Consider the following 15,501-nt stretch of genomic DNA (forward strand, 5'->3'; position numbering starts at 1 on the left):
GCCGACTATCTGGTGAGTTATCCAATCGTGCGATTAAAAAGGAAACGCCCATTAAGAACTACGGAAACTGCGAGAGGACATATTTGTACAACTTTAACAAACATGGCTACCTTTGTTCGTAAACCTTTCATTTTGTGCAATGTTTTGAGAAATCTTAGGCAAATTAGCGGGCAGACAAGGGAAACATCGTTCATTTGGAGAAGGTTGTAGAAAGTTTATTCTGATATGCATAGCCCCTCAGTTGTCTTCACGATAACTTTTGTAAATGTCGCTGTCGACAGACTGATGCATTTAATGTATATCAATAATATCCCTTCATTATGAGTTTTTGATCATTTTGACCCTTGTCATCTATTATTTTCACAGTTATGCAACCGATGGAGACAACAAAGTTCCCAAAATCTACACCAAAACGGGCGACAAAGGTTGTTTTTATTGCAACTTGAGTAAATGAATGCAACATTGATGTACATGCTGACTTGTTTTGGTTATTCCTCCTAAGGTTTCTCAAGCACATTTACTGGAGAAAGAAGACCAAAGGAAGATCGTATTTTTGAAGCTTTAGGAAACACAGATGAATTGTCATCAGCTATAGGGTAAGAAACGTGACATTGTATACCTACTGCCTTTATGTCTTACATTGATCACATTGTATTAAATGTTGCAGATTAGCCAGAGAATATTGTCTTGAGAAAGGCCATAAGTTCACGCATCAGCTGGATAAGGTTGGATTTATCTGTTATCACTTCTTTGATGGGGGCATTGGATTTTTGACTTTTGTTTTTTTTATTAGATACAGTGTGTTTTGCAAGATGTTGGCTCCAATATCGCCACTCCTCAGTCATCAGCAAGAGAAAGTCATTTGAGTATATACAGCTGTTTTTACTGTATATGTTTTAACTTAGTAAATGCATTCTGTTCTAACTATATTTTCTGTACGTAAGCTCGGACAAAATTTACTGGAACTCCAATAACAGATTTGGAAGGTTGGATTGATACATTCACAGAGGAACTCCCTCCGCTGACTAACTTCATTTTACCTGTAAGTCTAATTACATATCTTCAATAATGTCAGTGTGCTTATGGGTTTGTTTGTTTTTTTTTGACACTTTTGCATAACAGTCTGGAGGAAAGAGCAGCGCATCTTTACATATAGCTCGAACCGTCTGTCGCAGAGCTGAGCGCAGGTTAGTTGATGCGCACGCACCCACCCACCCACAAGCACCCCCCATCACCAGTGTGAACAAAACCCCGACCCTTTGACAGCATTGCTCCAATTGTTCGCTCGGGGGAGGCTGATCCAGATATTGCCAGGTTTCTAAACAGGTAATTATGGAACTGTAGTTAACATCATGCTATCATTATGTTATATTTAGAACCTAAATCAGATTGTCAACATTTTCCACACAGGCTAAGTGACTACCTTTTCACTGTGGCCAGATATGCTGCCCTAAAAGAAAACAACAAGGAGATCATCTACAAAAGACCTGCATAATGCTTGATTATAATAAAACCCTTCATGGATATTTGGGCAGTACATTCATGTGCAATTTATTTTTAATCATACGTTGAAATCAAAACTTTGATGAATCTTTATATACATTCAGTGAAAATACACAACTTTTCAATATTGTCATCCACTTTCATCATTTAAGTATTGGAATTAATCTTCTGCAAGTATTCAGTAAATGCACGTCAACTTAAATCAGTTTACCTTTTTTTTTTATCGCTGGATTTTGTGCTTAAATTCATGATATTGTTACATCATATTGAGGTCGAAATAGAAATGTGGTTCCAGTTTGACCCTTACTCACGAGTCACAAGATTTGGCACCAGCCCTGGCTCTTCCAGGAGAGGCTGCTCCCCCACGCTATGAGGGACAAATTGCGGTCATCGTAGGGTGGATAGCGCAGAGAAGTGACACATTCCAAGCGTGTGCTTCGTAGCAGACATGATTTCCTATGAGAGAATGTATCAAAGCTGTAGCGGCCATGGAAGGAACCAAATCCACTGGCACCTGTCCCATAAACAGAGAAGTCACATTTGATTTATCGTCCGATTGTTTAATCACGCATGCAAACTCACCAACTCCGCCGAAAGGAATGGTAACCATCAGACTCTGCAGGATGCTGTCGTTGGAACAAAAGCTTCCACTAGAAGTTTCATGCATGACTCTTGTGATCATCTGCGTTGTCAAAAACATGTGAGGGGGGGGGGGGGGGGGCATAAAGCCAGTTGAGAATGTACATGGTGTAAGCTCAGGTCAAAGGTCACGGAACTTGTATAGTTGAATTTGATTCACACAGCGTTAAGAGGTTGAACTGGTAGTCTTAAAACATTGTTTTTAAAATGGGACAACAATTGCATTTTTTTTCTGAAAATATCTCATCCTTTGAGTCATAAAAATTCTATTAAATCTGATGAACATGTTTTTTTTTTTCCTCCAAAGGTGTTTAATAAATGGGCTGATGAAGTCATTGCACTCTAAATTTACTTCAAGGCATTGTCAGTCTATGAAATAAAAATAATAATTTTGCATAGATTAGTGTGTGCTTGGCTAAAAAAAAAAAAAAAAGTTTGGAGGAACACAAACTAATTTAAATAGTGTTTAGCGTTTCTATTCTCTAGTTTTGCCTCGTACCTTGCTGTTGTTGGAATACACATACACACAGAGGGGTTTCTCTCGTTTGTTGACAAAGGCAATCATTTCATCCACATTGTTCACAGAGAGAATTGGAAGAACCGGGCCAAAAACCTCTTGTTGCATAATGGGGTCTGACTCATCCACTTCAATCAAAATTGTTGGGGCTTTAGACAGAGCAGAAACAGTTAAGTTAAAAAAAATAATAATAAATAACATGATCCAGTTTTATTTTTTTGTGTGGGCTCTCACCAATATACTTTTCTGCCTCTGTCACCTGTCCACCCAAAGCAACCTTGCCAGATCTCCATAACAAGTCTTTCGTACGGTTAAAGATGTCCAGATTGACCATGCGGCAGAAGCTGCTGGATTCTCTGGCATCAGGACCATAGAACCGCATCAGGCAGCACTTGAGTGCCTGGACCAGATGATTTTTTACCTCCGAATGGCACAGGATGTAGTCGGGGGCCACCAAGCTCTGCCCGGAATTGTGAAATCGGGCCCAGGCAATGCGCTGGGCTGCGATGGTAACATCGCAATGTTGGTCCACGTAACATGGGTTCTTCCCACCCAGAACCAGGGTGAGAGGTGTCAAACACTGTGCTGCAGCTTGAGAAATTCGAATTCCTTCCTCTCTGGTTCCTGGATTTTAAACATAAATACTGTATGCCATTGATTATTTCAAGATGAGATATACGTATTGCATCACTGTCTTACCAGAAAAGAAGATATGATCAAATTTAAGTTCCACAATGTCAGCCAAGTCATTGGTGCCTACAAGAATTACATGGAAGCATTCCTTGAGAAAAACAAGAATTGTAGATCATTGATATGAAACATGGTGTGATGCAGTCACACACTACAAATTACAAACACATTAGTTATCACGAAAAATATTTAAATGCTGTTCCTGACAGAACTATGACAGTGATTTTTAAATGTTCCTGCATGTATGGGTTAAACACAAATTTATTGATGGCAAACTAAAAAACAAGAGCTGAAACAAAATGTTGTACACAACAAATAACAATTTAAAAACTAAATTAACAACAATAAATACTGCATTGTGACTGCTAGCACTCACATTGTCCAAGTAGGAAGGGATGAGACGATGGAGAAGCGCTGCTGTGTGAGCCGTGCACACCGAAGGACTGATGATGGCACAGTTGCCTGAACAAAACAAAAAAAATCAAATCAAATCATGTGTTTGTAAAATAAAATAGACTGAAATGTGTAGAGCGTGGAGGTACCTGCCGCAATGGATCCCACCAGTGGCACCAGGCACATTTGGATGGGACTGCACCAGGTCCCCATGATAAACACAACCCCCAGGGGCTCGTTTACCACAAGACACTCATCCAGACTGGTGGACTGGGCCAAGCAGAAACGTCGAAAGATGGTCATTAAAACTGGAACTTACGAGGCAATCGCTTGAGACATCTTAAAGGCTTAAGAAATTTAGCATCGCCTTATTACAACGACAAAAAACCCTGCTCTCAATGGCCTCCAAAAATGTATGTAATCATAGGCCCAACTTCTAAAATAAAAAGTGGACAAAGAGGAAAACACAGTCTAAGCCTTCAACAGTGCAAGGCAACGTGCATATTAATCTTCTTTGACAAAAGAATGTAGCAATCCGATGGAATGTTCCCCACTAAAATGTCATGCAATTCATTTGTAATCCCAATTTTTTTTTCATAATAACAAAACAGTCTCACCAGGTTTTTCTCCACATGCTGTGGCTGCATCCACTTCCTGAGGTTGTCAATAGCATGAAGAGCCTCATTTTTTACTGGAATCAACTCTGACACGACCGTCTCAAATCGTGGCTGGTTCAAGACAGGTGATTTCAAAATTTAAAAGTCAGTTCTCACTTCAAAAAAAAAAAAAAATCACGACCCCTCACCTTGTGAAGATCCCTTCCAAGAGCATCCACAAAGTCACACTCATGTTCCTCCAGCATTCGCAACACAGCTTCCAACTGGGCCAGCCTGAAGTTCTCCTTGATGCTGCGCTTGGCTTGGAAGGACACCCGGGCTCTCTTAAGCAGATCCTCGCACTGCGGAGGGTACGTCTTCAAGCACGGCTCACCTAACCTGGTCCTTCAACATCCAAAAGCCAATTATTACCTCAACATCCACCATCAGAGTCAACCTTCAGACCAAAGTGATCCAACTCTACCTTCTGCACGTTAAACGGCCATTCCTTTGACATGCAGAGCAAGCCTTTCCTTTTGCACTCATGTCTACTCTACCAAGATCTCCCGTGCTAGACTTCCTCATTGTAACTGGTGTGATTGAGAAGCAAAATCCCTACTAGCAGGGAGGCATAGTGAAAATCCTAAAGCCCTCCAGCTAGTCAGGTGATGCACTCTACCAAGGAAAGCTCGGCCACATGCATCTTACTCACTCACTACCAGACCGACTGAGCAAAAACAAAACTTTTAACTCACCTTCGTAGAGATTTGAACCAGTTGGCAGGTGAAGGACTTGGCGGGTTGTTCATGCTTTTGCCATTCTGAGCTGTGTGGGCCATGGTAGGACTGGAGGAGGCTCTGTGCATTCACAGCGTAATCCACATTATTTAAGAAATGTTCCCAATGTGCTTCTCGGGCGTCCTTCCCAATCGGAATGCGGGCTGGTTTTAGTTTTTTTGTGTTGCTCTCTCACCCAGCAGCTGCTTGCAATCAGACGTAATCGATAGGAGAAAAAATAGTTCGTGACCTTTGGAGCAAATAGTTTATATAATAGCGGTGTGCATGATTTAACAAGAAAACATATCTTACATACATGGACAAATTTTACACAAGATTCGCTCTTTGTACACATTCCTTAGTGCAGTCATCTCGAAAGACACTTTTAAGACAATTTGACTCTCACATGAAGGGGGAACAATGTCTCTGGGCCTGTATTTGCATTTAAAGTGGGTTAGATGTGTTTTTTAGTTTTTGTTGACATCACTTTTTAGTCTCTTGTGAAAACAAACTGCGCTTCTGTATTTAATTTTGCATGCCTGGTTAAAATTAGGAAATGCAAGTCCACTTTGAAAGGTACACGACATTTTTTGTCAACCAGCTCTACACAATAATATTTTGTAAGGTAGGGAAAGGAATTGTATTTGGTAACTTTGAGTCACTAACAGATGCCACCAAATTGAATCAGATAAAACACTGAATAATAATACATTTATATAAATATGAAAGAAACATATTTTAGGACTTCAAAACATGAATAAAAACAATCATTTTCTGAGGTTATCGTCTTACATTAGATTCAATTGCATAGAACAGGTTGACAAAAAAAACATAAAGCCATTACTCACAAAAAAAAAAAAGGCAATCGAATCTTTTGGGTATATTGGTTGGTCACTGGGGTGGTATCTCAAAGGTAATGTTTTTGAGAACATCCCCTTAAGGAACCTAGAGTCAAATAATTAGAATTAGGTACAATAAGTATACACAAAACGTTCAAATGCCAGGTTTGTGTGATTTAAAAAAAAAAAAAAAGTATGCAATAGTTTCAAAACGTTTACGTATACTAATTTATAATTATTTATTTTTAGATTTGAAGTCCAATTAGACAGCTAAGATAATTGTGGTTGCACAAGCGTGTACAGGCACACCCTCTTAGAATTAAGATGTGGCCATGTTCAGAATTAACTAATAACGCTTACACTCATGCGGGGTCAGCACAAGCCTGACACCATTTCATTTATACAATTTCCAAGCCACCCCTCAATTAAATTGTACAGGTTATAGGTTACCTTATGGTGAAAGCATTTTTTTAATTATTAATCTTGGTCTCCAAAACCTGGCATTTGAACACGTTTATTATACCCACTGCAAATTGGGGTAAATCTGATTTTGAAGACTACTTAGGTAAATAATCTTTTACCTTTAAATCCAAACTCTGTTATTTTCACTGAAGCTGCTGGTTATTAGAAGTTCACCTGTATGGTAGTAGGTAATGACAATGTTTCTTCTTTTTGCATAATTACAGATTTGGTTGAGATGTTATGCTTACTTTTTAGGACCTTCCTTTGAAAGCTGCATTTCTATTTCTGATAAGTCCTTGACTAAAAAGACACTTAGCCCTAAAATTTACCCAACAGCATAACGACTTCCATGACATTACCACCCAGAGGAACATCAAGCCACTTAGGCAGATGATTCAGTCCATGACATCACGTTGAGAGGCTTGTTAAAACCGATAATTCTTCACAAGATGGCTTAAAAAGTCCATGGAGAGCATTGTCAAAGCCTCAAGACTATGTTGTAGTCGTTATAGTGGTATTACAGTGGTTGGGTTTCGGAGAATAGGCCCAGTCCTTGTTTCTATGGCTTGTTTCCAACATACATTATTGGTTTCACTTGTAATGGGTAAATAGGTCAAGGTGATAGCGAGGGGAAGATGGCGATACATGAGGCACTCAGTTATTTAAAAGGTGTAGTGAGCAACGTTACAGTTTTCGAGCATGAAATACAAAACCGCAGTTCATTTGAGACGTGACAAGATATTTCTCATGGGTAAAAGTCGCAAAAGCAGACATCACTTCTGTATTTAAAAAAAAAAAATCAAATAGCCTGTGCCTTTAAGAGAAAGGAAGTTAAATGAGATCAACACAGGACGGGGAAGTCCTCCGTTGTGGAGGCTGAAGACATGACACTGATGTGTCTTCTACTTGGACAAATTGCATTTATCAAGGCAAAAACTCATTAGAGCTCATTTGATACCCTCTCAAAGATGCTTGGATACCAAAGTTCAAAATCGTAAGTGTATTACCGATGCATCACGTTGTTTTCACGCATCGAATACCTTGCATTGCATCTGTATTGCTTTCCAGTTCTCAAATGGTGAGAGTGTTCAAGCTAAAAAATATCATGTTAAGCCTGAGAAACTGAGATCAAGTAACTCGAAGTATGATTTGATGGAGTTAAGTACTATATACGACCTTGGATTTTCAGATTTGTATGGCAAGGGGAAATGCAGAATTAGATTGTGCTGCAAAATCAGCATCCCTCCGCTTGCTGGAAGGGAGTTAAATAGTAATCCTGCATCTTGTTGTCCTTCACAACTCCTCTACTTTTGTGGGAAATTTCCTCAGACGTGACAGGCTACCACGTAGCTAAAATGTTTTGCTTGGTTCGGGCAGCCTCATCCTGTGCACGTTTGTCCTTTCGCTACACTTGTGCGTTACGAAAGCTCAAAGCCGGTGTTCATACTGATGGCGTAGCGTAGCTTGTCACGCAAGATGCTCTTTTTGCTGTAGTTGGGCAGTTTGAGCAGGTTGAAGCATGTGGAAGAAGTGGGCAGTCTACCACCAGGCTCCTTTTTACGGATTGTGAAGAAGCCTCGGAGCACGCTGCCAAGAGTGTCTCCCGTGTCCTGGCCACAGAAAATAAAACATGAGAACTAAAAACAGACTGAAAAAAAAAGGATGTGCAATTTTTGCAATTTTACAACACATCCACAACATCATTATTTGAGAAGATTCTGGATGTTAACAACATTTTCAACAATTCAAATTTTTTTTTTTAAATGACTTACTAAGGATTGAAAAGTTACAAATCAAATCCAGTCGATACCTGTTTATCTTCTCTTTCTAAAATTTATTCAAAGGAGAGCATTTAAGAATCCTACTTTAAATGAAGGCGTAGAAACAGCCTGTCATTAACATTTGGGCATCTTTTATAAATTTTCTTTAAAAACAAGTCACCTGGCATTTGAGTAATTTGAACAGAAAAAAAACATTTGCTTGTTTGCATGAATTATTACCATCTCCTTAACAGCTAAAAAAAAAACATCAATATATTAGCCAACATTTTTGAACGCTGATTTTTTTTAATCTCATTGGCAGGTCTCCAATACAGCATATATGCAACCTACTTGTATCACTAAAAAATAAAACACATCGTACAATAAGAAAATCTACAACGATTTCCAAAACCTGCTGAAATGTTCTTAGCCACTTCCTTTTCTGTACATAAATAAAACTGAGCAACAGTCTCACCTGATCATCTGACACTTCCACACAACGGATTGAAAAAGGCGGCTTGAGGTAGGCAAAACCTAGGAGAGGAGGTCTGGAGCAGCTGGTAACAAACTACACAAGAGTAAAATGAGTTCAAGGGCACACAGTATGAGACAAATGAAAATGACTAGAAATGAGCTTACTTTGAGGAACATTGCCCTCTCCTCAGCCGTGAAATCACTGGACAAGATGTCCCACAGCCAGATGATAACACGATGGCTGCTATGAAATCCTCCGTAGTAGACGGTGTGCTTCCTAAATCATACAGACAAGACAGCAAGGCCACAATTTAGAACGGGAAGAAAGTCAAATTGTGCGCTCCAACTCCAAAGTGCAACAATTTGGATAATGTGAAATCGTGCCAGGATGGAGGAGGGTGAAGATGAAGTACGTACTTGAGGTCATCCAAGTCAATTTCAGCATTGTCTCCCGAGACTAGACGCTGAACCTCGGGTGTCGAAAACATGTGCAACCATTCTGGGTTAATGATGCTGCGAAAGCCTCGGATGAAAGCCGCCGTTTGCTCCTTAATCTGAGTGTGCATCCGGAAGTGAGCCATGAGGTGGATGTAGCTGAACCTGCAGATAAAAATGGGTCAAACTAGAATCAGAGAATCAACAAATTTTACCTTTTGAAACTTTGATATTGACTGACGTACTTATTTTCATTGGTGACTGGCATGGTCTTGCCTCCAGGTATCAACTCATGACAAACAAGCTGTATGGAAAAATATAGCAATTCATTCTGGATGAAGTGCATTTTAAATTTCAATAGCTCGGTATGGGAATTAAGAGCATTTTATTATTGATCATATCAATATTCCACTGATTAAAGTCATTCTCCACACAATTGTATGAAGTTTTTCAAATTTCAGTCATTTCTTATTGATATCATCACTTTTTTTAATCTAACCAAAACGCAGGTTTGCCGGCATCCAAAAACCTTAGAGGTATTGATCTGTTTCAAATCCTCACCTGTCCCATAACATCTTCGTCATAGGATAAAGAAAGTCCCAGGTCTCCCACATCTCCATCATAGCGCTGTAGAACATGGATAGAAATATAAAGTATTATGTAGCGACTGATCCACAGCACGTGAGGGGATAAAAATGTACCATATGACAATTCAAGATTTAGTCAACCTTAATAGAGGTGAGGTTCTTGTAAAATTCTGAGTCCAATGAGGGCAGCTCATCAATGGAGCTGTAAAAAGTGCTGTGGTGATGACCCAAAACTTGGCTGAGGAAGAAGGAAGCAAAAGGAACATCCACCACAATGCCCTGAAAACACACAAATGATGCCAATGTTACACAATGACCCAAAATGAAACAAATCCATAGTGGGATTCCTTTGTGCGCCACAAATACCTCATATATGGCTTTCCCTAACATCTTCCCCACAAACTCAAATAGCTGCAGATGGTTCTCGTGGATGTAGGAAGTAGGCGAAGGATAAAGCCTCTCATTTCCACTCGTGGTCTGAGACAAATATGAACAAAAGCAGAATCGAATTGAAAACTAGATCTTAAATGTTTGATTTTTTTTTAAAGTTACTTTTTTTTTTTTTTTTATGAAAGAGTTACCTTGAATAGGTTGAGTGCAGGGTTGAACACTTTCTTAATGATCTCTTCAAGAAACTCTTTAAACACACCATCTTGATCGATACCCGCTTCATCCACTCCCAGGTCATTCACAAACTTCACACGAATGACGCCTTTGATGGAATTCACAGGTAAACGGCGAAGCTGGTCGTAACCATCCTAACATGCGGGGCATGCGTTAATGGAAACGGCAAGAACATTTATCAACATCCATCCCATTTGCGTCCATACCTCTAACATGCGTGAGCGGCGAATGGTAATGTGCGTGACGTGCGGCGAGGCGGAGTTGGTTTCTATTAAGCCAAGATTCTCTTTTTCCTTAGTGACGATATTCCGAAACAGCAGCACCCTCTGAAATAGTCAGAGGGCAGGAAACACATTAGTGCATGCAAGATGATACGAGAAAATTGATTTCATCACGGTCATACTACATTCCAGACTCCTGAGTAAGATACAATAACAATAAAAATACAGTAGTAGGATAACTCACATTTTTATGAGGAATAACATGTGGGATATATTGCAGTATCAGCTGGGCCCGCTTCTTGCCTTTCTCAAGTTCTTGGAAAAGCAAGCTTGGTTTTAAGTCTCTGAATGCAGCAGATGGAAGATGAAAGAGATTTTTAAATGAATCCCTGTTTCAAACATAGAGGCGCATTCTCAGTTTGAATTTACTTGCGTAACCAGTGGTCATCAAAGGTAAATTTTCTCCGGCAATCACGTTCGTAAAGCACCATCAACCATCCGTGAACGCTGTGGAATAACTCCAGTTTCTCCCCCTTTGCGTTCTCTGTTAAGACACACAAGAATAGGTTTTGCAACCCCAATGTTAAACATTTTCAAATTGAAAACTCTCTCAAGGTACTCTTCAAAAAGGAGAGAAATCATCTTTCGGTGGGGATGGAATTATTCTGACAACATTTCTATTGGCAACTTGATTGATTACGTAATTATTTGCGTATGTCCATTTTAGCAACTTTATCACAATTCCAGACCAAAACATTTCCACATCCATATGAATGCACTTTCAGAAAATGGGATCACTCACCGAGGATACCGTCCCATATCATTTTGTACACAAAAGTGTTAAGAAAGGAGGAGATAGTGATGAGCTCCTCTATTTTAAAGGAGGTCTGTTCTTCGTAGACTTCGATGTCATCCAGAATTCTGAAACGCATCGACAACAAATCGTGAACATGTATGATTCAAAACCCACAGAATAAAACAAATGACAACAAATAATTACGTGATGAGGTGCCGTGAACAGTCACAGAAGAGCATGAGCATAGCCAGGAGCCGCTTGGACTCTTCAGTGTCATTGTTGAGACACTCCATAAAAAGCTTGAGGCCTCCCTGTGGGCCCAATTCACAGATAAAAGCCCACAACTTGGGCAGGAGGTCATCGAGGTGTGTCAGACCTGCAGGTTGAAACGCAACACAGCGACTGTCCCGTTACAAGCCTCCAAATAGTTCAACATATTATTTACTGGCCGGTGTACTGACCGGTGAGAATCTGTAGTCGTATTTGCGTCAGTGTGGAAAGAGCAGTTTGGTAGAGCACGCAAATGCTGCACACCTTCTGGACTTCAGCAGAGTCCACCCGCTTTCCCCCGACGGGCTTCAAGATGTTCCGTACAGACGCGGACTTCTGAAAAGCTCGCTTAAACAGGCCTATCGGTAGAGGACAGCAATAGATTTCCTCATCCATCACACTCACCACCAAAAACATCCTTGAAATCAAAAGCACTGATTTGGATTCATGACCCACTTTTAACTGGCAGGTTATTTTGCGATGTGCTAGGTTGTGCCGGTGCGGGACTGAGCTCCTGACTCTCGAGCTTCTTCGAGAGGACGTCACTGAAGAGGGTCCGAATGACAGGCACGCCCCACAGATGCTGCAGTTGCTTGGTGACCAGTGGCATTGATTCGTTAAGACTACAAGAAACAGAGCAGCCAGTGGCCACAAAATAAAATCAGTAAGATTCACTTTCAAGGTAAATCTAAACTTGGATTAAAAATCGGTCACTCACCCATAATCTACAATTTGGGAGAACCAGCCCAGGACTGGGTGCCAGTGGGTGAGGTTGGACTTCTTTTGGGACACATATCTCTGGCAGTAAGACAGCATATCAGTCAGGTCCTTCACAAACCGATTGGTCTCCTCCTCTATGATTCGCTCATTCAGGAAGCCCAAGTGAATCAGGTTACCTAAATTAACACAGGAGGAGGAGGGAATTGATGGATTCTCTCACCTAAAAGTATCAACTGACTCAGCAGAATAGCTCAAATGCTGTACCTAATAAGCAGAGTGTGTGACTCCCCTCGAGACACACACAGATATCAGAACACTGCTCCTCACGGCTGAGAAGAAGGATAAACTTCTTTAGAAGGCCATGAGTCTGGATCGACGTAATACACTGTCGTGAGAGAGCTAATGTTTAAAACCTGTGCATAGCAAGTATATTACTGACATTGTTCATAGTTGACTTCATACCTCTGGGGTGAGCTTACACAGGTGCGAAGTCACAGCTGGAACTGACATCACGTGAATGAGGAATGATCTGAGCAGGTTGTCTGAGAAGTGAGCAGCGACGACTGGTCTGAGATTAGACAAACAAAACAGCGCAGAAAGAATCAATCGAGGCACAATTGAAATTTCAATTCAATTTTCAATCGCAAGTTTGGCCACCACTTTTTTGATCGTGTGCAGCCGACAGTTGATGTTTTACCTAACACGAGGAATACTTGTAACTGACAATCACGATTACAATAGTCATTGAAGTAATCGTTATCATTTTGACCATAATTTGTGCAATCAGTCTACCCCCCCCCCCCCCCAACACTCCATTTGAACTCACCTTAGTGACAAAGTAAATATAGCTGTTAAAGTGCCTTTTGAGAGAGCTGGTTTCGAACGAGCCAAGCCATTGGTCAGCAAAATCTGGAAAAAAAAGAGAAGTATGTCTTTTTTAGTGTCAGCTGCCAGGACTGCGTAGACTAAAACTGTCACAAATTAGTACAGAAATGAGAGAGGATACATTTACTGGTACACAAATGTGTAATAAGGATTTTCTTATTAGACATTTTTAAATTTTTATACATTTGTTATTGTTGTTATTATACTACGTTCATATGAGACCAAATGGTGACCCAATATTTAGAATCTCTGTAGTGAATTCTGCCTATGATACCGAACCTGTAGTGTTGAATAGAATCCTTTTTGATTGAGATGACCCATGATATTCTCACAGATTCTCATCAAAGCAGGTCGGAGAGCTTCTCCTGAAACAAAGAGGAGGAACAAACTCCATGATGCTTGACATTATCAGATAAAACATTGCTCGTGTGGCTCCTGACCGACCTTTCCCTCTCACAATCCGCCATGTCGATGTGTCCGTGAATGTGACCAGCATGGTGAGGTAAAGCGTTACCAACTTGTTGTCCTGCATAATATCAGGCTGGCAATCATAAAAACAAAGACATCATGTCACCTAATACCATCAATATTGTACTTATTTGTCTTGAAGCCTGTACAAACCTTTAAGTTCTTTAGTAGTTGACAGCAGGTCCACAGAACATCTTTAATCTGTTTCAACCAAGGGATTGTAAGATCTTTGGAGAGTGCCAAAGACACATACCAGACCTGAGAGACAAAAGTGAAAACAATCAACATGATATAAACTCATAGCAAGTTATTCGGCAATGAAAAGAGCACTAAACACTTACTTTAGGCTCGTTTTCAACTTCCATGCTGGCAAGAATAGCCCGACAGAGCTTTTCAAACCTCTGTCCAAAAAGTCAAATTAAACATCAAAAACAGCCCATAAATTGGGGTAGTTCAAGTATTACAAGCCCCCATTATTATGATGTATTGCAGTTCTATAGTATCACAAGCTACAATAGCAAATTAATCAGTCATACAAAACAAAACTAGTCATTATTTCCATTGTAAAGCTATTATCAATACAACGTTTGTATTGCTGTATTACCTAATGTGATATTTGTGGCTGGTTGCTGTACTGTATATGTATCAAATAGTCTACAACAAGATGTCACAAAGACCACACTACTCTAAAACAAAAAACAAAACAAAAAACATGTTCTTGGTTATACTCACCATCTTATCCTCCAAGTGGTAAATGAATAGTAATTTACGAGCAATTTTAAAAATCGAAAGTGCATTTCTTTTTGATGTTGCAGCTGAAGACTCAAAATAGTCATCAACATCTTTCCTGGTAAAATAGAAAATACAAATATTAACTAAACGCAGGAGAAAAGCAGGGTTTGTTGAGCAAATAGCTATTAGAGTTAAGAGAACCTTATTTGTTTCTGGAGTCTGCTGCGACATAAAAAGCGTCTGACCAGGGCTTGGATGAGGATTGCTGCTCTCTCTTTCTCCTTATGCCCTTTCCTCTCCTCCCTGGCTTGCCTGGCTTTATCCAGGAATTCAGACTTCGAGCTTTGGGGTGCACCAAACATTCTGCACTCTAAGGAAGATGGCATTCAATCGCTTACATATGTGCCATATTGCAGACTGTATTCTACAAAGTACAGCTATTGATGTCGATTTACAACATTTACATGCACTGCATGATAAGATCATTTGCGTGCCAAGAAAGCTCACCTGGTGCTACACCTCCATAATGATGATGTTGTCTTCAGGGTCCGAACAGCAGCAAAAGCTGATTAACGATGTGGACTAAATCGTCATCTCTGAATAATCGCGCTACACACTGATAAAGTAGGTAACATAGTTAGCATCCGCGGCTAGTTTGAGAGTCTGCATAAAAATGGTCTTACAGTTTAGCTTCTCACATTGTTTTGTTGATAGTTATCATAATTTCAAAATGACGGCGAATCCATGAACGACGACAGTCTCAAAAACAGGAGATGCATATCACTTGAACATGTAAACAATGAGAGGCGAGCCCGTACGACCCGAAACCATTAATACACGGTGTCGCATTGAATTGTGTCCGTGTAGCATACATCTACCAGTATAAAGAATTTAGCAGTGATATTTGTCGAAAAGCAAAACAGTTCACCATGATCATATGAAAATTCCAAATTGCTTTTACCGGGTGGTGAATCTAAATGAACCCATTAGATTAGCCCGGTAGTTATGACTACCACTCCTCCAAAGCAGGAAATGTGCCCGTGAATAATACCATTACTTTATTAAAGTATTATAGGCTTAAAGACAATCCTCTACGATGTTCACGTGTTCTGGT

At 40.0% G+C, this 15,501-nt stretch overlaps 3 protein-coding genes across 4 annotated transcripts; 1 reads left to right on the forward strand and 2 right to left on the reverse strand.

The window, feature by feature from the left end:
* The first annotated feature begins 63 nt into the window (after positions 1 to 63).
* On the forward strand, positions 64 to 1,631 carry mmab (metabolism of cobalamin associated B). The gene is made up of 9 exons (XM_085908805.1): positions 64 to 203; positions 367 to 425; positions 503 to 596; positions 668 to 725; positions 794 to 866; positions 945 to 1,042; positions 1,123 to 1,187; positions 1,267 to 1,326; positions 1,411 to 1,631. Exons 1-9 carry the CDS (start codon positions 103 to 105, stop codon positions 1,493 to 1,495), a joined length of 693 nt encoding a protein of 230 aa, XP_085764931.1. The 5' UTR covers positions 64 to 102; the 3' UTR covers positions 1,496 to 1,631.
* Positions 1,512 to 5,339, reverse strand: aldh3b4 (aldehyde dehydrogenase 3 family, member B4). Its single transcript, XM_085908803.1, has 10 exons — positions 5,094 to 5,339; positions 4,548 to 4,743; positions 4,360 to 4,470; positions 3,892 to 4,012; positions 3,726 to 3,811; positions 3,359 to 3,440; positions 2,894 to 3,283; positions 2,642 to 2,808; positions 2,086 to 2,185; positions 1,512 to 2,017 (listed from the first exon to the last, which is right to left on the reverse strand). The coding sequence occupies exons 1-10, from the start codon at positions 5,201 to 5,203 to the stop codon at positions 1,818 to 1,820; spliced, it is 1,563 nt and encodes a 520-aa protein (XP_085764929.1). The 5' UTR covers positions 5,204 to 5,339; the 3' UTR covers positions 1,512 to 1,817.
* Positions 5,340 to 5,386: 47 nt separating this feature from the next.
* ube3b (ubiquitin protein ligase E3B) lies at positions 5,387 to 15,239 on the reverse strand. Of its 2 annotated transcripts, none has more exons than XM_085908800.1 (28): positions 15,086 to 15,239; positions 14,895 to 15,003; positions 14,589 to 14,757; positions 14,388 to 14,502; positions 13,997 to 14,056; positions 13,809 to 13,913; positions 13,632 to 13,728; positions 13,467 to 13,552; positions 13,129 to 13,211; positions 12,765 to 12,870; positions 12,567 to 12,687; positions 12,301 to 12,478; positions 12,039 to 12,205; positions 11,774 to 11,941; positions 11,517 to 11,688; positions 11,319 to 11,437; positions 10,946 to 11,060; positions 10,761 to 10,860; positions 10,502 to 10,621; positions 10,253 to 10,429; positions 10,038 to 10,148; positions 9,813 to 9,950; positions 9,646 to 9,711; positions 9,330 to 9,388; positions 9,067 to 9,249; positions 8,815 to 8,926; positions 8,651 to 8,743; positions 5,387 to 8,025 (listed from the first exon to the last, which is right to left on the reverse strand). In XM_085908800.1, exons 3-28 carry the CDS (start codon positions 14,747 to 14,749, stop codon positions 7,834 to 7,836), a joined length of 3,204 nt encoding a protein of 1,067 aa, XP_085764926.1. In that variant the 5' UTR covers positions 14,750 to 14,757; positions 14,895 to 15,003; positions 15,086 to 15,239; the 3' UTR covers positions 5,387 to 7,833. The 2 variants fall into 2 exon arrangements, with proteins under 2 accessions (XP_085764926.1, XP_085764927.1); XM_085908801.1 differs by having other exon boundaries at positions 15,071 to 15,239.
* Positions 15,240 to 15,501: the final 262 nt, after the last annotated feature.

The sequence above is a fragment of the Syngnathus leptorhynchus genome, chromosome 4 (genome assembly GCF_054491065.1).
Source record: "Syngnathus leptorhynchus isolate UIUO chromosome 4, UIUO_Slep, whole genome shotgun sequence".
In the NCBI taxonomy this organism is placed as follows: domain Eukaryota; kingdom Metazoa; phylum Chordata; class Actinopteri; order Syngnathiformes; family Syngnathidae; genus Syngnathus; species Syngnathus leptorhynchus.